At 62.5% G+C, this 24,911-nt stretch overlaps 2 protein-coding genes and 1 long non-coding RNA gene across 19 annotated transcripts; 1 reads left to right on the top strand and 2 right to left on the bottom strand.

Moving 5' to 3' along the window:
• Positions 1–1,948: 1,948 nt before the first annotated feature.
• UCKL1 (uridine-cytidine kinase 1 like 1) lies at positions 1,949–13,760 on the bottom strand. Of its 13 annotated transcripts, XM_081148985.1 has the most exons (16): positions 10,734–10,777; positions 10,446–10,540; positions 8,165–8,355; positions 7,838–7,944; positions 7,571–7,741; positions 7,421–7,492; positions 6,268–6,457; positions 6,122–6,183; positions 4,524–4,543; positions 3,814–3,912; positions 3,654–3,747; positions 3,496–3,558; positions 3,297–3,419; positions 2,914–3,021; positions 2,689–2,845; positions 1,949–2,606 (listed from the first exon to the last, which is right to left on the bottom strand). In XM_081148985.1, exons 2-16 carry the CDS (start codon positions 10,511–10,513, stop codon positions 2,527–2,529), a joined length of 1,605 nt encoding a protein of 534 aa, XP_081005111.1. In that variant the 5' UTR covers positions 10,514–10,540; positions 10,734–10,777; the 3' UTR covers positions 1,949–2,526. The 13 variants fall into 13 exon arrangements, 12 of the variants coding, with proteins under 12 accessions (XP_081005111.1, XP_081005107.1, XP_081005106.1 ...); XM_081148981.1 differs by lacking the exons at positions 4,524–4,543; positions 10,446–10,540; positions 10,734–10,777 and adding exons at positions 5,539–5,555; positions 13,393–13,760; XM_081148980.1 differs by lacking the exons at positions 10,446–10,540; positions 10,734–10,777 and adding an exon at positions 13,393–13,760.
• LOC308562630 lies at positions 9,773–14,297 on the top strand. The gene is made up of 3 exons (XR_013999641.1): positions 9,773–10,233; positions 10,374–10,492; positions 11,313–14,297. It is a non-coding gene; the product is annotated as an uncharacterized lncRNA (long non-coding RNA).
• Positions 14,280–24,534, bottom strand: ZNF512B (zinc finger protein 512B). 5 transcript variants are annotated; one of them, XM_081148970.1, is made up of 17 exons: positions 24,418–24,534; positions 22,435–22,560; positions 21,983–22,125; positions 21,512–21,640; positions 20,626–21,392; positions 20,295–20,521; positions 20,129–20,200; positions 19,883–20,029; positions 19,595–19,719; positions 19,432–19,524; positions 19,122–19,220; positions 18,868–19,038; positions 18,525–18,719; positions 18,214–18,315; positions 17,830–17,892; positions 17,397–17,495; positions 14,280–17,176 (listed from the first exon to the last, which is right to left on the bottom strand). In XM_081148970.1, the coding sequence occupies exons 1-17, from the start codon at positions 24,530–24,532 to the stop codon at positions 16,928–16,930; spliced, it is 2,922 nt and encodes a 973-aa protein (XP_081005096.1). In that variant the 5' UTR covers positions 24,533–24,534; the 3' UTR covers positions 14,280–16,927. The 5 variants fall into 5 exon arrangements, with proteins under 5 accessions (XP_081005096.1, XP_081005100.1, XP_081005097.1 ...); XM_081148974.1 differs by lacking the exon at positions 21,512–21,640 and having other exon boundaries at positions 24,418–24,499; XM_081148971.1 differs by lacking the exon at positions 24,418–24,534 and adding an exon at positions 24,122–24,207 and having other exon boundaries at positions 19,883–20,200.
• Positions 24,535–24,911: the final 377 nt, after the last annotated feature.

The following is a 24,911-nucleotide window of genomic DNA, read 5'->3' as shown; positions in this document are numbered from 1 at the left end:
TTCTCAGGTTGGGCAGTCCTGGAGGCACTGCCCAGGGGCTGCTAGCAGAGCCCTCAGCAGGCAGGTTTCTCCCCAAGGACACTCAACCTGAGTGTCCTTGTCCAGCTTCTGGACAAGTTCAGGGAGTGGCTTCAGGTCTGCATCCCTCCCAACTGTCCCCTACCAGGTTCTGCAGGTATGTCCAGGATGCAACCCCCTCACAGCTCTCTTCCCTCCTCCAGGTGAGAGGAGCTCAGGTGCCCAGAAAGGCAGCTGAAGGGCAACCTGGCTCCCAACCCCCAATCGGTCTTTCTGGGGGTGGGTGTCTCCTGGGGGTGGGTTCATCCATCCCTGAGAGCACCACTGAGTCTTCTCAAGCTGGACCCTCCTGATGTGTCCAGCAGCTGCATTGAGTGCTGTTCCCAGGACAATCTTAGACCTTGGATCCTGGGACTGGGAGGCTCTCAGGGGCCAGAGGAATTGCCCCTCCTCCCATTGGCCCCCAGAGACCCTCCCCAATGACTGTTTGGAAGGTGACCCACTTCCACCACCCCATGGGGCCCTGGCAGGAAATGGGCCCAAGTCCCCTTACCTGTGAATTGGCCTCCTCCCTGAGCTGCTTCTGATGAGGGGACCCCAGCTGGAGGAGACAGGCTCCCACTGACCCTCAAGAAGAGAGGGGAGACTGTCTTCCCGCAGGGGCTGGTGGCTGAGTGGGGTGGGGGCAGCTGGCCCTCTCCTCCTGGCACACATGTGCATGCATGTCTGTGGACATGCTCTGCTGCTGCACGAGATGTTTGTGGTGGTGTTGGCACGTGCATGTGTGGAAAGTTTGCTTTCTGGGAGCTGTTCAGCCCCTAGCTGGACTCTGAGGGGCCCTACCACAAATGACCTACCCCTGCCCAGCTACTTTTTAACTGCTCGCCCCAGTCCTCATCTGGGAAGACCTGGCTTGACAGAATGGCATCCTCCCCACCTCATGACCCTGTCACATTTCCTAAGCAGGGCCAGGGCCTCCTGCAGCCTTCAGGTTCCCAGCACATAGCACAAGAATGAGTGAATGAATGAATTAAAGGAGGGGGTGGGCTTGGAGACATGGGAGAGGGAAGCACTCACCAGGTTGGGGAAAAGCTCCTCCTGCTGGCCTTTGGGCCCTGTGTTGGTCCTCTGTCCTTGGTGCCTGGCCACCCCTTGGACAAGCCTCCCTCCTTTATCTGCCTGCCCTTGGCCTGGCCCCCACCCAGTGACTTCCTGTCTCCGCCCCACAACAAGCTTTTCCATTACATGGCCTTTGTGGGGGGTGGGAGGACCAAAGAGACCAGGACAGGAAAAGAGGCCGGAGCCAGGGCTGGAGGGGGAGGAAGGAGCCTGAGCAGCCTGACAGCCCACCTGCAGCAGCCCAGACATCCATATCGTGCACCCTCACCCAGGCAGGCCTGCTGCAGACCAGCTGCGAGGGACCCAAGAAGCCTGCCCTCACCTTGGAGCCCAGGATCAGTGAAGGCAGGCTGGACAAAGCAAAGGGCATAGCTGACCCACTGAGGGTCTGGCCACCTCTTCTGCAACTGGGGATCCTACCAGTGGCCGGGACGAGCTCATCACTACTTCCTACAGCTGCCCACACACGTTTCCGCTGGGCCTCCTGACAGTACAAACATGTGGTGGGGGCAGGGGGAGTGCCTGCAGGCTGCCTCTGTGAGACCCAGTCCAGGCTAGGTGGCCACCAAGGGGCCCATCTGGCAGAGCCAGGGGCCCCAGCTCTTCCCTCTCCTAAATCTGGCACTGAGCCTGATGGGAAAGAAAGCCTGTTCTGTAGGGAGAAGGCAGGGCTCTGACCAGGACGCAGCAGAGGCCAGGTCCCCAGACTCCATCTCTCTCCATGCTGGCCTTGCAGCTCTGGGACTGAAGCAGCTGGCATCCCTGGCCCAGGTCCCCAAGCAGAACAGCATTCTCAGGCCCCCAGCTTATTGGTCAGAACTTCATTTTTTAAAAAAATGTTTTTATTGATTTCAGAGAGAGGAAGGGAAAGGGAGAAACATCGATTGGCTGCCTCCTGCACGCTCCCTACTGAGGAACGAGCCCGCAACCTGGGCATGTGCCCTGACTGGGAATCGAACCGTGACCTCCTGGTTCATTGGTCCACGCTCAACCACTGAGCGATATGGGCTAGACCGAACTTTATTTTTCCCCTAAAACTTTATTTATTTTATAAAACATATGGAATAAGTTATACTGGTAACACTTTTTGTTATTGTTAATCCTCACCGGAGGATATTTTTTCCATTGATTTTTTTTAGAGAGAGTGGAAAGACAGGGAGGGAGAGAGAAAGAGAGAAACATCAACGTGAGACACAGGGCCTGGCTGCCTCCCACCCCGCCAGGGAACTGCACCCTCCGTCCTCTGGTGCAGGGGCCGACGCTCTAACCAATGAGCCCACTGGCTGGGGCGATAACACGTTTCTTCAAATTAAATTAACGTCTGTACTCCGGAAGCACGGCCAGGAGGCAGGAGCCGGCTGGGGAGGCGTGCGGAGGGCTGGGCGCTGGCTAACTCGCGGAGGCCGCCTCCTCCTCGTCGCTGCCGTCGGGGGCGGCGTCAGTCCCGAAGTAGCGGTCCCCGAAGTTCCCTGGAGAAAGCAGCAGACCCTGCGGTGGGGACGCAGGCCCATCCTGCCCCCAGGCCCCGCTGACCGGCCCAGGCAGCCTCACCGATGCCCGGGATGATGCGGAACAGGTCATTGACGCGCTTGTCCACCGCCGTGGTGATGATTCTCACGCGTGGGAACGCGTAGGCCACGGAGTGAACACCCATCTCAGCCATGAGCAGCGACAGCAGGAAGATCTTGTCCTCAGGCACGTCGTGGTCCTGCACCAGAAGGGACAGGATGGAGAATCCCACCCCAGCCCAGCCGCTCAGGGCCACTGTCCACTCACCAGGAGCACGCGCACCGCCATCATGGCCGCGGCGCCCGTGGACACGGTGCAGTCCATGAGGATCACGTGGTCGTCACTGATGTCCTTGGGCAGCCGCAGGTAGTGGAGCTGGGGGCGGCCAGAGCGTCAGGGCCAGCCCCAGTGCAGGGCCGCCCCGCTCCCCCGCGCCCCGGCGGCTCCCCCGCGCCCCGGCCCCAGTGCAGGGCCGCCCCGCTCCCCCGCGCCCCGGCGGCTCCCCCGCGCCCCAGCCCCAGTGCAGGGCCGCCCCGCTCCCCCGCGCCCCGGCGGCTCCCCCGCGCCCCGGCCCCAGTGCAGGGCCGCCCCGCTCCCCCGCGCCCCGGCGGCTCCCCCGCGCCCCGGCCCCGCGCCCCGGCCCCGCGCACCTCCGGCTCCCCTGTGAGCGGGTTGGTCTGGATGAGAATGGTGCCTATGCGCACGTCCTTGCACACGGCCCGCAGCGCCGGCTCCATGGTCTCTCCGGCTCGCAGGATGGACACTCCGGTGATCTGGGCGGAGGGTGTGCGTGAGCTGGACCCCGCCTCCAGGGCCACCCGCCCGGCCCAGGCCACGCTCCGCGGGTACCTGCTTCCCAGCGTAGCACTTGCCGGCGTAGTCCTGCCCCTGCGGCGTCTGCACGACGCAGTCCTGCAGCCGAGCGGTTGGGGGCGCCAGTGAGCACGAGGGCCCGCCCGCCCGGCCCGCCCGGCCCGCCCGGCCCGCCCGGCCCGCCCCGCCCTCACCTGGAAGGGCAGGAAGGACAGCGCGTGCTCGATGAGCAGCCGCATCAGCCTCTTGGAGTAGAAGATGAACTCGTCCCGGCTGGTCTCCTTGTCCCTGCGGGCCGGGCGCTCAGCAAGGGGCCGCCGCTGCCCGCCCCCCCGCGGCGCCCCGGGCCCTCACCTGATGATGGTGTGCATGCCCCGCACCTGAGGCGTGCTCTTGAGGACACTCAGCGTCTGGGGCAGGGGGTGGCACTGGTGTGCAGAGGCCAGCGCGGCCCTGGGGACACAAACTGGTTGGGGATTGGAGCAGGGTGTCTTCTCCCACAGCCCTGTCCTCCCACGTCGGACACCGTGAGGGCTGATGTGGTGGGGCCGGCAGGATGTGCACGTGGGAACCCCACCTCCGTGGCTCATCTGGAGGGAGGGCCCTTACGGAGATACCCCGCCCCCTCAAGGACAAGGCAAAGGTTAGGGGACACAGTGGACAGCGGAGCAGCTGGCCATCAGGTAGGAAGCAAGGCTGCCGGTGAGCCTCCCTCACTGGAAGCAGGGTGCCAGGCAGTGAGGGTGGGGCCTCAGGCCTACAGAAGAGTCCCCACCCCAGGACACCTCTCCCTAAGGGAACAGCTGAACATTTGGGGCAGGGCCTGACCCCCCCCTCCCATGAGAGGCCCCTCAGGAGAGGGGGTCAAAGCTGGCTGAAGCCACCCCTGCTGCCCCTGCCTGGCGGAGGGAAGGGAGCAGGAGTAGGGGGAGGGAAAGGAGGGGTAGGCAGGCGGGGATGTGCGTGGAGCTGGGGGGCAGGCAGGCGGGAAGGGGGGCAGGCAGGTGCAGCCCCAGCACAGCCCACCAGGGCACCACAACCAGCGCACTGCACTCAGTCCTCACATATCCCAGCGCAGCTTCCTCTGCTCGCCAGGTGAAGAATGTGTCGGGGAGGGAACAGGGCAGGTAACCCCAGGGTTTACAGAGAAGGAAAAGAACAGAGAAAAGACCACTCAGCAGGGAAGCACAGGGTCCCGCAGCGTCAGCTGGCCTGGGGAGAAGCAAAGGCGGGTGGGGGCCAGGCAGCAGGAAGACCCAGGAGGGTGTGAGCGCTGGGTCGGCATCCCGCCTACCCACGAACACTTCCTGGGGCTTTGGAGGTGGGCGCCAGCTGCTGGCTGCTATTTCCTTGGCTGACCAGAGAAAGGAAAATGTAGCTGGGCCGTGTTTAGGTGTTTTCTCCAGTTTGAAACCCTGGAAACTTTTTCTCAGAGCAGAGGCTTGTAGTGGACCTGACATGATGAGACCTGTGTGTGCCAGGCCTGGGTAAGCCCAAGGACCCACACAGTGGCAGAAGCTGGATGCTCCAGCACAGTGGCAGCTTAGGGGCTCTGAGCATGAACTGGGGGGATCTCCAACAGGTAGCTCAGTCCAGCATGTCCTGACTCCACAGAAAGCCCAGGCTGTAGGTGGGTTCCCTGTGCTGCCCACTGTGTGCAGACAGGAGAGAGGTGCAGCTCCAGGACTCCCAGGATGGCCCTGGCCTGTCCAGACTGGTCCCTCTGATGGGGCAGAGGTGCTGCTGAGGGACATGCCTGTGGCTACCACCCTGGGGTCAGGTAGTGCTGGCTCAGGACAGCTGAGCCTCTGGGGTTGGGAAGGAGCCTCCAGAGAGGTCTGGCCAGCCTAGGGTCAGGACTCAGTGTGACCTTAGGCAAGTCCCTTAACCTCTCTGTGCCTCAGTTTCCTCATCTGCCCAGAAGGGGAGGCAGAAGCAGTGTGGGGGTCACCACACCCCCTTCTGTGCCTGGAGCAGAGCTGCCACAGGTGGGCACAGTGGGTGAGGACAACCCAGGCTCCTAGCCCCATGGATGCTGGGAATGCCTCCGTCTGTACAGACAGGTATGAGATAGCTTACCTGACACTGAGCTCTCGCTGCGGCAGCGACACAGGAGACAAGGGAACAGGTGATGCGTCAATGATGGCAGCATGCTCACCTCGTAGTCACCGGACAGCCTGCTGCTGCCGTGTGCCCCATCCAGACACCCCACCCAGGAATGCACATGCCACAGCCCCCATGGAGGGATGGTCCCAGGTAGTAGACTGCCAGTCACAGGAAGGGGCCAGCTCCCTATAGCCTCTGACCTGGGCACCCTCTGACCTGGGCAGGCAGAGCCTCAGGCCTCCAGCCCAGAACACGTGACCTCTGGTCAGGGTTCTCAAGGGTGCTCAGGTCGTGGGACTTGCACCAAAACCCAACAGTCCTCCCAAAGGGTGGGAAGGATAAGAGTGGCCCCTTCTGTGGAAGGCCCAGCTGAGGCTGGGAGCGCTGGGGGCACCTGATTCCCACTTTCTCAGGGAACTGTGGCCATGTCTGCAGTACATAGGGCTGACTAAGCAGGACACAGGAAGCACGTAAGGCAACTAGAGCAGGGGCTATGGGTGGTGGTGGCAGGGGGCCGGTGGGGCTGGGACACGGGACCCTGGCTTGGCTGGCTCACCTCCTCCAGCTGGCTGTGCACATGCTGGACGATCAGGTCGATGGCCACTGTGTTCCCGCTCCCTGGGGTGGGGAAGGCAGGAGGGTGACACCAGAAGGAGGGTGATGGGTAGAGCATCCCCATCTGTCAACCCACAGTATGCTCACCTCGGGGCACCACAATGTCTGCCAGGCGCATGGTGGGCTGGATGTACTGGTCGAAGGCTGGCTTGACAAACTTGTTATACTGCTTGATGACCCCTGCGATGTCACGGCCACGCTCACTGATGTCCCGTCGAAGCCGCCGTACAAGGCGGATGTCGGAGTCCGTGTCCACAAAGATCTTCATGTCCAGGAGCTGGAAGGGAGCAAGCCACTGCTGGGTGAGGCCGGCAGGCGAAAGCCCTGCCGAGGCCCTGTCACGACCACAAGCAGGCCAGGCCACATGGCAGGTGGAGGATTTGGCTGGTGGTGTGTGTGGGCCGGGGGGTGGGGGGACAGGTGGTGTTGTAAGCTGGGCTCAGTCAAAGGGCACGAGCTGGATACTCCTCGCTAATGCTGTCACACCGGGGATGGGCTTGGTGAGTCCGGGGTCTGTCTCCACACTCATCACACAGTAGGTAACCCTGAAGGAGCCCAGGTGGTGCTGGGGGCAGCAAGTTTTGGACCTGAGCCTCAGAACTGCCACAGGAATAGTAAGCACAGAGCTGGCTGTGAGCACAGGCCTCCTGCACGGGCCTCAGGAGGGCCGGACAGAGAGCCACCGAGGTGTGGCCTGTGGCCTGGCAGGAAGGACAAGCTGTGCCATGCCTCCCCGGGGTCAGAAGCGCCCTGTGCAGACACACAGATATAGGAGGCCACCTGCCTCCCAGGCACCAGCACGCACATGTGAACCACCCCCACCAGCCCCAACATCACAGTGACCTTGGCAACCACACGGACCCTGAGTATGGCAGAGAGAACACCAACAGGAACGGGGGTGTGCAGATGAGGACAGAAAGGAAACCAAGGTACCGGCCCGGGGCTTGCACCCAGACCTGAGGAAGTGCAACCCCTTGGGCTGCTGCCAAGGGTATTTCCATATTCTCAGGTGGCAAGCCTGCTTGTTCTGCTCAACCCCACGTCCTTGACCCCCTCCTGGGATAGACGCCACTCCTCACCTAACACCCTGGGACTGCACCACTGGATGGGACAGGTGACCGCAAGCCATGGGGACAGGGTGAGTGACAGGCCCTGTCCGGAGGAGGCATTTAAAGCAAGTCCTACGGGTGGGTGGGGCGGGGGGAGCTGGGAAGGGGTGGTCTTGGAGTCCCACCCTCACCTCCAGTAGAGTCTTGTCAGCAAAGGCCATGATGCCCTCGAAGATGATGACATTGGCGCCGTAGAGCGTCTTCTGCAAAGGGAAGGTGCCTGAGCTGGGCCCATCCTGCCTGCGCCCAGGCGCCCGCACAGCCCAGCCTGCCAGGCCTACCCAGTCCTTCTTGCGGCTGTGGGTGGTGAAGTCATAGACGGGCACCTTGACGCTCTTGCCCTGCTTCAGCTTCTGGAGGGTGGACACGATGAGGTCGAAGTCAAAGGCGTCCGGGTGGTCGAAGTTGTAGTTGTTGAGGGCAGCCTGCTCCTGCTGCTGCCGGGTGAGCACCTGTGGGGAGAAGCGGGGTGCAGTGCTTGCCACTCAGGGCAGGGCAGGGGCAGCAGGCCTTCAGGATGGCGGCCACACACATGGGGCACCCCTCACCTTGTAGAAGGAGTCCATGGACAGCAGGACCACCCAGGGCACGTCCAGGGCCTCGATGATCATCCTGGCCACGGTGGTCTTCCCAGAGGCACTGCCACCACCCAGGCCTGCAGTGGGGAGCAGAGCAGGTGGTCCTCACACCTGGGTTCCTGGGTGGGCAGGGCCAGGACAGCCCTTTCCAACCAAGTCACCACTACCGGAAACTGCTCTCCAGGCCTGACCTCTTCCTGAGAGTGCAGGTCAGCAGAATCGCAGCGCTGGCACCAGAGGGTGGGGCCCTCCTCGCCCACCTGCTGGGGGTGGCCAGGCAGGGGGCGGCCAGCTTACCGATGGCAAAGGCCTCCTTGGACTGTGTGCCGTGCTCATTGTACCAGGGCGGCCGCCCTGCTGTATAGATGGTTCTCTTGCTGGTGCGCAGCAGGGGCGGCTCTGATTTGCACTGGCTGGTGGTGCGTTTCCGAGGTGAGCGCCCAGCACCCATGGGCGGGAGGAGCCTGTCCAAGGCTTCGGCATTGTTGCTGTAGGGTAGGAGCACACACGCACCTCAGCCCAGGGGCACCAAACCTGCCACCGATGCCAGGCCCAGCATGGCCGTCCTTATGACCCACCCCATGCAGGCACAGGGGCACAGCTGAGATGGCACGTGAAACCCGCCTGCTGCCCATCCACACTGCCTTGGTCACTGTTCACGCAAGTTCAGAGGGACAGCAAACCAAGACGGAGGGACAGTGTTGTGGGTGGATGCAGGAGGGGGACCCTGGGCTGGGAGATCTGTGGGGAGGCCACTGATTCTCATCTTCCTGCATCCTGCAAACTGCAGTGAGAGGGGGGATGCCCCCACAGCCTGCAAGGTGGAAGCTCAGTCTAGAAAAGGCAGACAGCACCTGTGCCCAGCTATCACCACACTGCATTGCTTGTGGGAGTGGACATGCTGACCTCTCTGTCAGGGCTGTGGTGTGGTTACTGGCCTGATACCCCAAACCCGTCAGGGAAGGCTTCTGGGGAGGTCCGTGTAGTTGAGCGACCTGGCTCAATGCCTGCTCATGAAAGGCCTGAGACGGACCAGGACACAGATGTCTTGGACATGGGTTGAGTAAGAAAGCAACTCTAAGATGTCCATGTGAGAACCAGCAATTGGAGATCGCCAACCTGCCTGCCCGTCAAGTAACCGCAGTGAGTGGGACATACAAGTGCACCTGGGCACCGAGATTTGGAACAGGATGCTTGAATGTCTTATAAGTATGTGCCCCTTTGTTATAAAAAACAGGCCAAACCATGGTCTGTCACCACTACAACCCACGGTGCCAGGATGGTGTTTGTGCACAGGTGTGGGGGGCACAGAAGGAGCTAGCTGAGGCCCAACACCTGACAAGTCACATCAGCAGCTCTGAGGGCACAGAGAACAGTGTCCACACACGTGTGAGTGGCAAGAAAGCCATCGTGTGACAGGAGGCACCCTGCACAGTCCTGGGGGAAGAAGTTGCCAGGGCAACGCAGAGAGCAGGTACGGGATATAATCAGCCAAGTCTGTGGCACCTCTGTGGAGAGAGCCATTACCCGTCGTGTTTCGCTCAGAACCCATGCTGACACTTGCCGTGGGGCTGAGTACAGCAAATAGTAGGTGCCCAGGTGGCATAGTGGGCCTGGGGACAGGCCATGGCACTGCCACCAACAGCGAGAGCCATGAGGAGACAGACGGTGTCCCCAGGCCCGGTCAGAGGGCAGTGCTGGCTGCTCACCTGGAAGCCTTCCCAGCAAGCAACCTCCACACCCTGGAAATGGCAGATGGAGCCATCCCAGCGGCAGGGAGGCTCTGAGTGGCCCTGGAGGCCCCTCCCCCCTGTGCCCTTCTACTCAGGGAGAAAACCCCAAGAAATCATGGTTTGCCAAGGGGCAGGGCCTGGCCAACAAGGGTGTACCAGTGCCGAGGACAGCCTCGCAGAATTGACCCGACAATGGAGGTCTGAGGCTGGCACTGCTCCTGTCCTCCTTGCTTCTCACACCAGGCTGGTGGCCTCTCTTGTGGGAGCCTTCAGGTCCCTACTGTGACTGTTCCTTATCCTATAGAGGTGATGACAACTACCAGCAAGGACGACCTCTGAGGCTCATGCTGCAAACAGCCTGGGGCAGACAACTTCCCATGCAAGAGGGGAAAGTGGGCCATGGATATTCTGCCTGAAATCCACCCACCTCAGCTGGTCAAGGGCCTAACCGGTGTCAGGCCAGGTCTGCAGCCAGGCCCAGCCCCATGGCCTTCTCTAAAGCCCATCTCTCTGGGAGCCAGGGACAAAGCCTCACTCCTTTCACAGTGGGACTGACTTCAAGTTGGGAAAATCACACAGGAGACCTCATTTCCCTGTTCACAGGTGGACAAGGTGCTCTGGCTATGATGACAGGTAATTTCAGCCAAAGGATTGGGAGATGCAGACCTGACTGCAATGAACAGCGACCAGCAAAACCATTGCCTGCGGGTGGTGGGCCCTGCCCACCCCCAAGCACCTGCCTGGCTCATTTGTTTCCTGTTGATTACATACAGCAAGAGTTGCCCAAGACACAGCCAAGGCCGGTCTCTTCAGCCCAGCTGCAGCACCACAGGCCTGCTACTCACCTGCCTTCCGCTCCAAGGGCCCAGCACCCCGAGATCCTGATGCCAGGGTAAGCTGGGGGACTGCTCATGGCTGGACACAGGGTGATCCAAGGTGTCTGCAGGGGCACCACCGCACTGCCTTAGACCCACAGCAGCCCCCTTAGACAACTCAGGAGCCCCCTGAACTGCCCCTCCATGGGTGGGTGACACAGACGGTGGGCAGCCAGGGTGGGGCCAGACCACTGGCTGGCAGAGGCTGCCCACTGAGAGGCAGGGAGCCAGCAGCTGTGCTGAAGGAGCAGCACTCACCACCAGCCCCAGGGACCGAGGTCACAGGCATAAGCGGATCACCCGACTGGGGCTGTGTGCTCGCCTGATATTAATAGCACTGACCCTGCTGGAGAATAGGCCAGCCTGGGGTGTAAACTGCCCCTCTGGTGCACAGGCTGACACACTATTGGCCCAGTGCTTGGTGAGGACCACCATGTATCCCCCTAGACCCTGGAAAGAGGGTCAGACCTCTGGCCTGCCTGGAGTTGCAGAGCCAACTGCCCCCAGTGGAACACGGAAATCTGAGGTATCTCTTGGCCAAGCTGAGCTGAATGTCAATGCTGAGCTGGGCGTACCATCCCTGTCCCCAAGGTGCCTTCTAGAAGCATAAACAAATCTGAAACTCTACTCTCCTGAGCATCTGAGAATAACTGCCCGCCCCGCCCCCTCAACAGCTATGCTCCGGCATGTCCCCCAAGGCCAGTCGACGCTCATCACTGGTGGGGAAGAATGACACAGCCACTCCCCAGCCTGGCAGCAGGAGGAAGAGCAGGTTCAGAAAGGGTGGGTCAACTAAAGTATGTGTCCTCAGGTCTGTACAGGGATTTCCATCCACAGGTCCCAGCCTCCTCCCTCCCATCAATCCACTGAATGTCAGCTTTCCTTCTGACTCAGCTTCCGACAACATCGCTATAGCTCTAAGAACCTCAAAGGAGAAAATTCTGCATGGGGACCTCCCTTGGCTGTCCAGGTAACATGGGTTTGTGTTTGCATCCACCAGAGGCATCTGGAGGCAGGACTGGCCTGCCTGTCTTTGCCCATAGGAGCTTCCCTCCTGACCGCTGGCCTGGGCAGACAGGCAAGAGATGGCCCACTCTCAGGGAGGCTGGACCTGTCCTGGACAGGGCTGCAGAGCTGGGACAAGTACTCATGGCCTCACTCCTGTCTGACATTCCATTGGGTTTAGGGAAGTTTGCCGGGTGAGTAAAATGAGGTGGGGGGGGTAAGGAGGAGCTGGTTCACTAGGGCCAGGCCTCAGGGGTCCCAGATGAGCTCAGGGACAGAGGTTTCAGGGTGGCCTTCTCAGGGCAGTTGTAGGAATGGGGGTCTGTGAGGCTGCAGCCCCACCCACCACCCTGAAATCTCCCTGGCAGGACCCCTCCTTCCTGCTGCTCTGAGTCAGCCTCCCTGCACCCCACAGCTGCAGCTCCAACTCCACCTGGACCAAACCAGGACACAGCCTGAGGAGCGCAGGTACTGCCACATGCGCCCACTCATCCACCAGCATGTCCAGTTATAAGGGAGTCTGAGGTCCCTGTCCTCATGGGGCTGATCCTCTAGGGGTACGAGAAATGGCAAGGTGGGCAGACCACAGGGGTGAGGCTGCAGTGTGGAAGAAGCTGGAACAGTGGGCAGGGAGAGGCTTAGGGACACCCCGGCTCCACTAGAGGCAGCTGTAGGGCCCTCTGGGACTGCATGGACTGTGGGACAAGCACCAGTGTGGGGGAGCCGTGGACACCAGCGTCAGGGAGGAGTCCTGAGTAGAGGCAGCTCCAGGGCAGACCTCCTCCACTCACTGCCCTGCAATCCACTCACTGCTCTCAGGTCCTGGCTCCCCTGCTCTGTTCACAGGGCAGGGCCCGCATGGTAGCTGACGCCAATCTGTCCTCAGGGAGTGCTTTGCTCAAAAACTTATCTGGCTCTGCCCTCTCTGATCTTTGGCTAAATCAAAGATTCTTTGGAATCAGCAGGTGTCACCAACTCAGGGCCTATTAGGCCCTGTCGCCGTGTACCAAGCTCTTAGTCACTGCTCGCTAGGAGGGTGTGAGCCCGGGAGGACACAAGATGCTGCTTCAGGCCAAGGCAGCCTTTTCCTGCCCGACCCTCCCGCAGGAGAGCAGGGGCGCCGTCGCTGCCCGGCGGCCTCCGGGACCCGCTCCCTGCAGCCCCCAGACCGCCCAGGCGGACGCCGGGGCCCAGGCTGGAAGCGGGCCTCCCGCGGGCACCCCGGCCTCCCGCGGGCACGGGTCGGACCCGGAAGCGAGGAACCGCCGTCAGGGGCAGGCGGCCGGCCCGGAGCGAGGCTCGGCCCCCGGCCCCGGCCCCCCGGCCCCCCGGCCCAGAGCGAGGCTCGGCCCGGGCCCCTCCCTGGCGCCGCCTCCCCAGCCGGGGTACGGAACGGCTCCTCCCCCACTCCACCCCCGCAAGTCCCCTCGGGCAAAGCCCCGACGGCAGCCTCGAGGGCCCCCACAGGGCGGGACGGCCAGAGGGCGCCATTCCCCACCTGGCCCCCAGAATCACGACCCGTGGCCTCCGGGCGGGGCGGAGGCGGATCCCAGAACCAACCGACCACCTCGAAGCGTCAGGCAGGCACACCCTGCGGCCCGGGGGCCCGCGGGCCGGTGCACTCGGCAGGGAAACAGAGTGAGCCTCGGGGTGCGGAGCGCACCACCGGCGCGGCCTCCGCCCGAGCGCCCAGCTCCGGGCTCAGCCCCCGCCCCCGGGCCTCCCACCGCGGCCGGGGTCGAGTGCGGCGAGGCCATGCGCCGCGGGGACCGACGGGCCGCCCCGCCCCGGCCCGCGGGCAGCGCCCCTGAGGACCAGCTGGGGCGGGTCCTGCGGCTCACGTGGGCCGCCCCTCCCACGCGGACGGGAGGGGGGCGCGCGACCCCGGCCCGCGCTCGGCCGCCGCGCCTACCGGTCCTCGCAGGCGGCCTCGCTCTTCGCCACCGGCCGATCCGTTCGGTCTCCGGCTGCGGGGGGCGGCGGGGGCGAGCGGGGGCCATCGGCGGAGGCCGGGGGCGCCGCCATGGAGCTCCGAGGCCTCCGCGCTGGGCGAGGGGCCGCTGCGGGCGCACAGGCCACGGGAGCTGTAGTTCGGCGCCGCGCTCCGCTCGTCCGCAGGCGCGCCGCGCGGACTACAAGTCCCACAAGGCCGTGCGGCTGGGCCTCCCCGGGACTCGGAGTCCGGCAGCCCGGCACGTGCGGGCACCGGCCGCCCGGGGAAGGACCCCACCCGGCGTGTTACCACAAACGCAGCCGCACACAATCCCTGGGGGGAAAAAAATCAATAAACATTTATTTGATACAGTCGTATTTAATACATACAGTTGATGACCCGCCCCCGTGCCACTCAGGGCCAGGGGGCGGGGACGAGGACCGGGGACAGATGGCCACGAGGTGGGCAGGGCCCTAGCTCACCAAAACATTTTGCAAATAAACACTTTGTAGATAGAATATATATGTATATATATGGTTACAAGTGATAGCTGGAACCTCTCTTTCAAAATGCACTTATGTACGGAGAACTGGCATTAAAAAACAAACAAACCAAGAAACCCAAAGTACAGGACACGTGGCTGCCAGGCCGGAGGTGCTGCCCGGCCCCCTTGAGCCTCAGAGCTCCTGGACAAGCCTCCTGAGGCACAGCGAGGAAACGCTGGGACAGCCCTGCCCTCCGCAGGTCAGGGTGCACCAGTTCTTTCCCTTCTGAACCACAGGAACAGCAGGGCAGGGGCTAGGGCTGGGATGGCCACCGGTCACACCAGGACACACCCTCATCTGCCTTGCACAAGCAAATAAAGTGCATCCTATTTTTGTGTGAAGTGTCAGCTGCTTTAGTCAGCCCCTTTCCTGTTCTCAGGGCAGGGGGTGGGCTAGGCCAGAGGTAGATCTTCAGAAAGGGACTCCGCCTTGTGCCCAGGGCTTGGGTCTCAGGCAGAGGCCATGCCCACCAACCCTGGGAGCCTGCCACTCTGGTCCCTCTCACTGAAGGTGTCAGTCAAGGCCAGGTAGTTACCTGGCTGTATTCCCGCCAGGGTGGGAGGTGGGCAGATCCTGCTGAACCACCCAGGGCTCTGCCCCCGTCAGAGGTCTCTGCAGACCAGCTTGCCACTGAGTGCGGGAAGCAGGGAGGGAAGAAGGGGGAGACAAGGGTCCAACCCAATAGCCACTTTTGGCAGCAGCCCCCACACCCACTTTAAAGACAAAGATGGGGGTTAAAGTGCTAAACATCAAGTTATCCAGGACCCCACCTCTTCCCACACATCTAGATGGGGTTCCCACACCAGGGACCATCTGTGGACTTTGGAGGGTGACCTGGAAACACCCCCAAGCAAAAAACAGCCCCCCACTCCCCAAGGGCCAAGTACCTGAGAGGCCGGGGCGGGCGGCTGTCCCCAGTAGAGGTGTTGAGGTCCAACCTCCTCCAGCCATTGGTGACAAGGGCAGAGAAAGTGTACCTGGGGTTCCCGTCAGCGCCTACTTCCCCCTCCCCTCTTGAGGCTGCCCCTGCAGGGGCTGCCTGACCCCACCTCCACCAGCTATACACCATAGTGACAGCACAGGAAAGAAAGCCCTCCTTTCCCAAAGCCCAGCCCATGCTGCCCCACCTTGACTTGGACACTGGGTCACTCCCATGTGCCCATGTATGTGAGTGGGGAGGAGTCCACATGCCTACACCCCCTCCCTACACCACCAGGCCAGGGCTGCCCAGGATCAGAGCCTCTGGACAAAGAAGCCAGAGACAGGCAGCACAGTGACCTGGTCCCAAAGCCCCTGGGAACCTGTCCCGCTACCACAGGGTGAGGAGAGCGGAGTCTAGCTTGGAGCCCCTCCTCTCCAGGGCTGGGTGAGGATGGCAGCTGGGGTGCAGAGGGGTGCCCAGTTGGTACTGCCTCCCTGAGCAGGGGAGGTACCTCAGGGACCCTAGCCCATACCCCAGATCCACCATCGGCACCAGGAAACCCTTAGCACCAAAATGTCAGATTGTTGTAAGTTTTTGTATAAAAAACAGAATAAAAAAAGGTTGTTACTTGTCACAGCAACAAGACTGGCATCCACTACACACCCAGGAGACACAAGCACACGGGCAAATATCAAAATTCACATCATCCAGGATCGGCAAGGCCGAGCCCTCAGCCCACCCCCGCCCCCCAGTGGAAAACAGCCTCCATTCAAACCCAGCAACTCTTAGTGTCATCCTCCCCCAGGCAGCCACAGCTGGAAGGCGGGGCCCAGGGAGGAGGCCACAGCTGTTGGCCAACTCCTCCAGGCACCCTGAATTCCAGCCTGAACCCTGCCCAACCTTCAGACCTAGCTGTTCTCAGGGCCTCAAAGGGAGCCAAGACAGCCCCGAGCTCCCCGTCAACCCACTGTGACCTTGGCCAAGCCCCCTCCCAGGCCTTCAGCTCCCATATCAAAAGACCACACAACCATAAACAAAGGGGCAGGTATAAAAAGGGGTAGGGTGCTCCCCTGGGAGGCTGGCCACAGGCCAAACCAGACCAGCAGACAGAAGGCTGATTCCTGCAGTGGTCACTCCTCAGAGTTGGGCCCAGTTCCCTGCCCCACATGCCCATGGCCCCAGGGCCCAGACTGGCCCATCCCTAACCTATCAGGCTATCCCAACCAGTGGTATCAGCAAAGCTCCATGTGGCCCCAACTCCTGCAGCCCAGCAAATGGAAAACCAGAGGCCCTCCCTTGCCCCAAGCAGGGAGCACCAGAGGGGATGGCAGAGAGCCCGTCAGTGGGGCCACCTTCCTCTCCAGGATGGACACAAGCTAGTGGGTCAGGGGCCCAAACACAGCAGGGCTCACACAGGCGGGGGAGGACGGACCTGGAGAGGTAGAGAACAGAAGCAAAGGAACCAGAGGCAGGGAGGGGTGAGGGGGGTGAACTGTCAGGTCAGCATGGCAGCGGTCAGACTCAGGGTCTGTCCAGGGAGGTAGCTGGGGGTGCTGGGGTTCCAGTGTTGGGTAGAGAGGCGAGGCTGCTCAGGTACCCTCATCAGCCTAGAACCAGGGACCCCCAAGCCTTGGGCCTGAGGAAGCTGATGGGGCACTCGGCTCGCATGGCCAGGGCCAAAAGGCATCTGACCACTCTGCATACCCTCATGGCGCTGAGGCCCAGGTCGTAGACTCTCCCTCTGCCCCTCCAGGGCCTAGACTCTGCCAGGCCCATGAATGTCGCTCCAGGCTATTGCACTTCTGTGACTGCCACTGGCCCTTCTCAGGAAGCCCCAGCCTAGATGTGCCCTGTAGCAGCCTGCACAGGGGAAGGGCCACCTTCGGGGAGAAGAGCAGGCTGGCTGCCCCCACTGGACAAAGAGTAAGCAGGGGTGGGGGTGGGAAACTGGAGGGCAGGATGTCCCAGAGCTAGCTACCCCACCCTGGTCAGAGGAGGGCTTGGCCAGTGTGGGGACCAGGCCCCCATCACCTGCCAGCCACCATGCTCACTTCTCGGGTGCCTTGCTGGCTCCCACCTTCCGGCTAGTGGAGCCCCGGGTCCCCTTGTCTCTGCCTCCTAGGGGCCAGTCATCCTGGTGGGGGGGAATCTTGGGTGCAGGCTCCTCAGGGGGCCTTTCCTTGGGCTTACGGCCCCGCTTCTTCCCTCCTGCCAGACTCTTCTCCTCCTTTTTGGGTGCCAATGAGTCCTGGCTCCTGTGTTTGGGAGGCAAGTCTGCAGAAGTTCGGAACCAGTTCTGAGGAGAAAAAAGCAGTGATGGAGACCCTGGGACAGAAGAGGGGTCCCCAAATTTCTCGGCTCTCCTAGGGAAGCTGGAAGCCACTTGAAAGAAAAGCTACCAGATCTTTCAATGTTGGCCTCTCACTCAAACATCACCCCACCACCCCACCCTGGTACAGTGCCTTCCATGGGCCAGCCACAGGCCCCAGGGGTCCCACACAGGCCGTGCCACCCACCTCCGAGTGGGCCTTGAGGATGTGGTACTTGACACCACTCTCGGAGCTGAACTCCTTCGGACACAGCAGACAGCAGTACTTTCCCACCAGGTGGTCTCCCTGCAAGAGACGGCAGCCCAGACCAGACATTGGACCAGGACTCCACCGCACCTGCGGCTACAGGGTAAGGCGACCACAGCTTATCTGGCTAGGTCAGTATGCCCACTTGTACCCACAGAGGAGCCCTGGTGGGCGGACCAACTGGGGACTGACTGACTTCTGGCTAGGGCAGGGGATGGCAAAGAGTCCTAGGCTAGGTTGGTCACGGACACCAGCAAGTCCCTGGGCTCATGGAGGAGGCTGCCCCAGAGGGCAAGGTTGCATGTCCCATGTGTGGGGATCCCTGAGGGGAGTGCTGAGCACCTATCAGCCATGGCTGAAGCCTAGGACTCACCTTGCTGCAGCTGGTGAGATGGGCCTTGAGGCCGGACACACTGGAGTAGATGGCTTCACAGCACTGGGGCAGGAGACAATCATGGGAAGGATCTCCTGGCAGCCCCTCACACATGCATAGCCCCTACCCCAGCCCAGGGACTCTGGGCCTCTCTGGACAAGTCAGGGGCCTGACCACAGGAGCCTTGGGATATGGGCAGGCTGGGCCTCTGAGGCTAAGGTCGAGGCCTCTCTGCCAACAGGGTTCTGTCTGAGCACCCTGCAGGGGTCCAGGGACCACAGGCAGGCTAGCCACTTGGAAGGCTCCCACCCAGGGCCACATCTGGGCTCTCTGTCCCTAAGTCCCAGTGTCCCCATGCCCACCCACCAGCCTGCCCCAGCTCACATCATTGGGACAGTTGACATGGCCTTTCTCCTTGACTTCATTCTTCCAGGCCTCCAGCAGCTGGGGGCTGAGCGTGGGGAGGCCTGGCCGAGTGTAGTTGAGCTGTAAAAACAGGTAGGCATGAGGGTGAGCCCAGGCAACGGGCAGAGCTGACAATGACACCCCCACTGCCCTAAAGAGGCCCTCAACTGTGCCCTCGGCAGGGAGATCTGAACCTTGGAAGGTCAGCCGATGGCCCAGGTCACGGGGGCAGGGCTATCACAGGTGACCCCATTTGGAGGCACGTCCTGCTCAGAGACCAGGCGGCTCACCCGTGCCGTCTCGGGCACCAGGTCATCTTTCATCTGCCGCTTGGTCCAGTCTCGGGCCAGTTCGTCCTCCGCAATCTCCTGCAGGTGGAACACAGCAACCTGGGCCGACGTGCGACGGATGCGGCCGCTGGGGGTCCGCTCAACACCCAACAGGTCCTCAGCCTCAGGGGGCTTGTCTTGGGGCTCCTCAGGAGGCTGCAGGGTGAGGAGGCCAAGGTGAACAACAGGAGCCATATGGTCTGCAGGTGCAGTGAGTCAGGCATGTGTCTTGGCAGGGACATAAGCAAGCGTGGTGGGGACATGTATGCTCAGTGCCTGAAGGACAGGAAGACCTGCCACTCACCGGGGCCGTGTGCTCGGAGCGCATGTGGTAGTCATGGCCGGCCTTAGAGCGGTAGGTCTTGCCGCAGTGGGTGCAGGGAAAGGAGGGGCTATCCACCTCACAGGGTGGCTTCCCACAGCGTCGCTGATGGTACTGGTAGCCCATGAGGCTGGAGAAGGCGGCCCCACAGCCCTGGGGGTCAGGGGTCAGTAAGAGGCCAGCAAGGGGCTGTGCCTGGCCCCACACTGTCCCCACACCCACACTGTCCCACTGACCTCCTGGGGGCATCGCAGCCTCCCCATTTGCTTCAGCACCTTGCGTAGCCGCTCACGTTCCTCCTGCTCACTCCCCTCAGAGGCCTCGGTGTCAGAGGGCTGGGGGGCAGGCCCAACCTCAGTGCCCGTATCCCCATAGGGCCCCTGCCCCTGCCCCGTGTCGGAGCCACAGATTCCGTAATCAGGCACAGTGAGGTAATGAAAGGTCAGTGTCAGAGCTGGGCAGGTGGGGTGGAGTGAGATGAAGTGGGAAGCCTGTGGTCAGTGGTCAGTGGTCAGGGCTGGATGGCAGCTGGGCCCCTTGGTGTACCTTGGTGCTGTGCTCAGCCATGGTGTGGTAGTTGAGGCCGGCCTTGGACTTGAACTGCTTCCGACAGTGTTGGCACTTGAGGGCATCCTGCAGCTGCAGACATGTGACTCATGAAAACCTGCTCTGGGGCACCTCCTCCTGGAATCCCCAGGGGAAGCCTTACCTTCTGACACACCTCCATGTGCTTCTTGAGCCCCACGAGGGTCTTTCGGGTGACCACATTGCACGTGGGACAGACGGCCTCCCCCCGTTCATGGATGGCCCGCTGCCACTGTTCCTCAGGGCCACCTGTGGGGCAGGGCCAGGGTCTCAGGGGCTATGGCAGGCTCCTGGATGCCCTAGACGCCAAGCACAGAGCCCATGGTCCACACTCAGCCCCCCCTCCCTGTGTGGTCCAGGATCCGCCTCATAGTCAAGACCAGGCCTAGGGCCTGCCACAAAGTAGTCCCACCTGGGGTTGGATGGGCCACAGGGGCCAGCACCTCCTTGCTGACAGTGCTGGAAGGGGCTGGCACCTTCTTCCGGAAGTCCTCGGGGCTTGGCCCCTCCTGCTTCTTGGCACGGTAGCCTCGGGATTTGTCTTCTGCCTTGGCCAGGCCTGTGTGCACATGTAGGGTGGGGCAGGTATGGGCCAAGGGTGTGGGCACACCTGTGCATAGGCCCAGTCCCAGGGGTGCCTGGCTGACTGGGGCCTCACCTTTGAGTCCAAAGGTTCCTGAGATGGATGGCTGTTCCCCCGTGAACTTCTTGGGTGTTTTCTGTTTCCTTCCTGACTCAGGGGAGAAAAGGAGGGCCAAGGCTGGTCAAATAACCATTGGGAGGCTGGCTGCTGCCCCTGCCCTGCCCCCGCCACCCCCTCTTACTGTGCTTCGTGCGCTCGGCTCCCTCTTCAGGTAGGGACACAGGGCCGGTGGCCCTTGGTGCCTCCTTGTCCCCCAAGGGCCTGCTGCCCAGAGAAAGGGGGCCACTGCTGGGGTCTGTGCTAGGCTGGAAGGCTGAGCCCTGGCCTGTGGTGGACGGGCTGTACTCCCCATTCTCTGACCTCACCTGCTTTGGTGGAAGAGGGCAGGTGTCCATGCCATCTGCAACCCTGCAGGAAGCATTGAGGTAAGGGGCAGGACGGCTCACTGTGGGCCATTACCCCAGGCTGCAGCTGGGGAGTACCCTACCCCCAACCCAGAAGGCACCCCGTACCTTTTCTTCCCACTGGCCCTCCCCGTTGCACGAGGAGTTTTATTCTCAGACTTGGTCAGCAGCACCATTTTGCAGGACGGTGTATGTCTGCTGATGGCAATGGGCCTGCTGACTGTCACCAGCTTACTGACCACAATGGGCCTGCTGACCGTCACCGGCTTTGTGACTGGAACAGGTTTCGTAACTGTCACAAGTTTTGTCATCGGCACCGGTTTGTTTGTGGTCACCGGTTTGGTGACTGGCACAGGTTTGGTGACTGGCACTGGCTTGCTGACTGTCACTGGCTTGGTGACGGGCACAGACTTGGTGACCGGTATGGGCTTGGTGACTGGCACAGCCTTGGTGATCGGCACGGGCCTGGTGACTGTCACTGGTTTGGTGACCGGCACAGGCCTGCTGATTGTCACTGGTCTGGTGACTGGCACAGGCCTGCTGACCGTCACTGACTTGGTGACTGGCACAGGCCTGCTGACCGTCACTGACTTGGTGACTGGCACAGGTCTGCTGACCGTCACTGGCTTGCTGATACCGATGGGTTTGCTGACACCTACAGGTTTGCCAATAGTGACAGGTTTGCTCACTCCAATGGGCTTGCTGACCCCAACAGGCCGGCTGATGGTGACTGGCCGGCTGACTGGCCCAGGCTTGGGGGCAGGCAGGGGTCGGTCCATGTGGTTCCAAATCCGATGCTTCTCCAGCTGGGTCTTGGAGGTGAAGGCGGCTTCACAGAAGGGGCAGGGAAAGGTCAGCCTTTCTGAGATAGCACCCTGGGTGGAGAGGGCAGGCGTGGGATGGGCCGCCCAGGCCTCTGTGCAGACATACCCCGAGCCAAGAGCTGGGGCAGGATGGGCTCAGGCCTCCTCTTCCCCAGCCCATAGCCCCTTACCCCTTGGCACCGCTGGTAATGGTACTTGAGCCCGTAGATGCTGGGAAACTCCAGCCAGCACCCTGAGTTGGGACACTTCACCCGTGAGTGCACCTTGAATTCATCTTTCCACTGGTTCATCAGGGAGAGCTGGGCGTAGGAAAGGCCAGGCTGCTGACTCCTCAGCCACCCCAGCCTCTGCTGACCTGAGCCCCAGACTCAGCACCCTGCCCATGCCTACAGGGCAGAAAGGCTGCAGGAGCCCTTAGATCTTGGGACCGGAGCAAGATCCAGGCCACCCTGAGCCATGAGGGTGCACTAGACCTGCTCAAGGGGCCCCAGGCCACCCCATAAATCCCTGAGGCACAGAGTGGCCCACTGATGTGGGCTGAGAGCTTGGTGCTGGATGTGTGGACGGCAGGCAAAGACAGGGCAGTGGCCTCAACCGGCAAACCCCAGCATGAGCCCCACCCCAGCCCTCAGGGAGCTCACAGGAATGTCTCGGAGGGCCTGGTTCTCAGCTTTCGGACGCCCCTTTTTCTTCCCTTCTGTCCTGTCGCTGGCTGGACTTCCCGGGTCAAAGCAGAGTGGGGCCTGGCTGGGTACTGTTTGCCCACCCCGGGCCACCGGCAACCCTGCAGCACATGGCACATCATGGCTTGGAGGCTGTGCTTCTTGTAGCCTTATCTGCTATCCAGGAGGCTGGTCAGGCCTGGAGTGAGTCTCGCTCCCCCCACCAATGAGGCATGGGGGTGTGTTGTGTGGAAGGTTGTAGTCATCCCAGGACAAGAATCCAGGACCCCTGGCTGCCCCACCCTGGGAAGGCTCTCAGGAACCCAGGCTGCTACCTGGCACCTAGGAGCTGGACATTTGGGACGTGGCCCACACTCAGCACTGGCTGCCCCGTGACAGCTTGGAGTTGACCTTGGCATGACCTTTCTTACCCAGCTTTGGTGGGTCATGCCGCACAGGAAGACGGACCTCATTCCGGCTGCCATCCTTCCCAGGCCCACTCTTGCTGGACGCCGGGAGTCGGCGGCTGCCTCCAACACAGAAGGGGTCAGTCATTGCTGCAGAGCAAGTAGACAGACCTGTGAGGCCTACTAGGACTAACTCAGGACTTGGAATGACTGTCCTTGCACCCCACCCCCAGAGAGACCTGCTCTTTGGTTCCAGGAAAGGGAGCCTGCCTGCCTGGGCTCTTGGTTACAGGGAAAGCAAGTGATGGGGGACTTCTGGTTTAGGGGAGTGACTGCCCAGCTGAGGTCTCCCCAGGAGACACCATCAGCTTGGAAGGATCTAACCCTGTCCTGAGCCCTCACCAGGTCGGATGGGCTCCCTCTGTCCTAGACACAGTCCCAGACGGTGCAGAGAACCATGTACCTCACACCCAGCACAGGGCGAGGTGACCCCAGGAATGGTGGAGTGCTTGGGCAGAAGGAGGCCAACAACATCCTTCTGGAGGCCAATTACGACACCAGCATGGCTGATGGCACACAGGCTGTGCCGGCCTGGCACCGCGGGACACCTTCCTTCACAGCCCCACCCAGACCCAAGGCAATGCCACCCTACCCAGGCAAGTGCCCCTGGACCCTTCTCCCCAAGACAGAGATGGAAGATGGCCAATGTGGGCACCAAGGGTCCCTAGCCCACTCCCCAACTACATGCGTCCCTCTCCAAGGGCAAGAGGGGTGGAGGCAGATGAAGGACAGAGGACCCTGCGGCACCTGGTTTTGTAGATCCATCCTATATGATTCCTTTCTCTGTTCCTGTTGGGGCCCCTCAACCCAGATGGAGGCCTCGTGCTGGCTGACCTCCTCGCTCCCGCCCTCTGGAGCCTCTCTGTCCCCCATCTACAGGGCCACCAGCACCACTCCAGAGACCACAAGCCACCAGCCACAGGGAACACTGCGCAGCCTAAGCTGGTTCTCCATGGGCATAAAAACTGGAGGGACTGAGCTCAGTCCTGCTGGGTCCTTCAACAGGAACACCCAGGGCCACAGAAGAGGGTGGGTGGGGGGATTGTGTGGCCAGGTGATCCCTCCCCTGATAGTTTCTAACTAACTTAGATAGGAGAGGAAGGAAGGCGCTACTGTGCCTACCAGATACAGAAACTCACAGGGCAGGCTAAGGTCAGAGGTCAGGACGGTCACTGACCATTGCCAAGGAGGTGCCCATATCCTGGGCCTGGAGAGAGGTATGGGTCTAGACAGGTCTAAACAAACTTCTCAGAGTCCTCACACTGCAACTTCCAAAGGAGACGTGCCAACGTCAGTCCCCCCAGACTCATGATGACCCCAAGGGGCCCTCGGTGCAGGTGCCTGCTGGGACCCCCCTTTCCAGTCTGTCTTCAGCTCCGGTGGAGAATTCAAAATTGGGGGGCCTGGGGCCAGGGCTGGCATAGGAGGCAGAGACCTGTGACTCAGGGCACCAGGAGAAAGGGCTTCTACCCTCCTGGAGGGCCCAGCGGGGACGAAGAGGTGGGCTCTGCGCGGGCGCCTGGGGGGCACCACGGACTGACCGCAGGCAGCGGAACCACGGCAGGGTCCGGGCCGCTCCGCCCGGGGCCCGGCTCGGTCCGGCGGCGCAGGAGCGGCGGGGGTGCGCGTCCGGAGGCTGCCTCGCACACACCTGTCACCTGCGGCGGGTGCGGCCGGCCTGGCCCCGGAAGGGCCGATCGCGGGCGCCGGGAGGGGGGGGCGAAGGCAGTGAACCAAAATGGCGACTTTTTCTGGAGAAGGAGGAGGCACGAACGCGGCGCCGGCGCGGGGCGCGGGGCGCGGCGCCGGGGGGCTCCGGGCGCGGCGGGGCGCGGCGGGCGGGGGCTCGGGCGCGGCCCCCCGACCTTCGCGCGGGGTCGGGGTCGGGGGCGCGGCCGGCGGGGGGCTGCGCCGGGACCCGGGCCGGGGGCGCGGCCGGGCGCTTACCTGCGGCGCCCAGCGGGACGGAGGTGGGCGGGGGCCGCGCCGGGCCGGGGCGGCAGGGGCGCGGGCGCGGGCGCGGGGTCCGGGCGGCGCAGGCTGCGCGCCGCGCTGCGCACATGCGCGCTCCCGCCCCTCCCACCTTTGACAGTTTTACTGCGGGGGGAGGGGGCCAACTCTCGCGGTATTCCTGCGGCCGCCTCGCGGCGGGAGGCCGGGGGGGCGCGGGCTCGCGCGGGCGGCTCCGCAGGCTGCGGGGCGCCGGGTCGCGCCCCGGACGCCTCCCGCGCCGGCCCCGGAGGGCGCGGCCGCCGTGCTGCGGGACCCCGCGCGCCTGGCCGTGGCGGCCGCGCGCGAGCGCTGCCCCCGCTGGCCTCGGGCCGCCGCCTGGGGCCGCCCGGGGCGTCGCTGGCTCCTGGCACGTGAGGCCCGCGCGTCGCTGGGGCTGCTGGCCGTCGACTGGACGGCCCGCCAGCCTTGGGAGGGGCGCCCAGGCAGCG

Source organism: Miniopterus schreibersii, assembly GCF_964146895.1.
Source record: "Miniopterus schreibersii genome assembly, chromosome: 10".
In the NCBI taxonomy this organism is placed as follows: Eukaryota; Metazoa; Chordata; class Mammalia; order Chiroptera; family Miniopteridae; genus Miniopterus; species Miniopterus schreibersii.
Note: the sequence above shows the minus strand (reverse complement) of the source record. Positions and strands in the feature narration are given on the sequence as shown.

Coding starts and splice junctions, on each gene's coding strand:
- UCKL1 (XM_081148975.1), bottom strand. CDS start 13,505: ATGGCGGCGCCCCCGGCCTCCGCCGATGGCCCCCGCTCGCCCCCGCCG. Junction 3,748..3,813: donor GGCATGCACACCATCATCAG/GTGAGGGCCCGG, acceptor CCCGGCCCGCAG/GGACAAGGAGACCAGCCGGG. Junction 3,420..3,495: donor AGTGCTACGCTGGGAAGCAG/GTACCCGCGGAG, acceptor CCCTCCGCCCAG/ATCACCGGAGTGTCCATCCT.
- ZNF512B (XM_081148970.1), bottom strand. CDS start 24,532: ATGTGCGCAGCGCGGCGCGCAGCCTGCGCCGCCCGGACCCCGCGCCCG. Junction 21,393..21,511: donor ATTACCAGCGGTGCCAAGGG/GTAAGGGGCTAT, acceptor CTCTCCACCCAG/GGTGCTATCTCAGAAAGGCT. Junction 19,525..19,594: donor ACATGGAGGTGTGTCAGAAG/GTAAGGCTTCCC, acceptor ACATGTCTGCAG/CTGCAGGATGCCCTCAAGTG.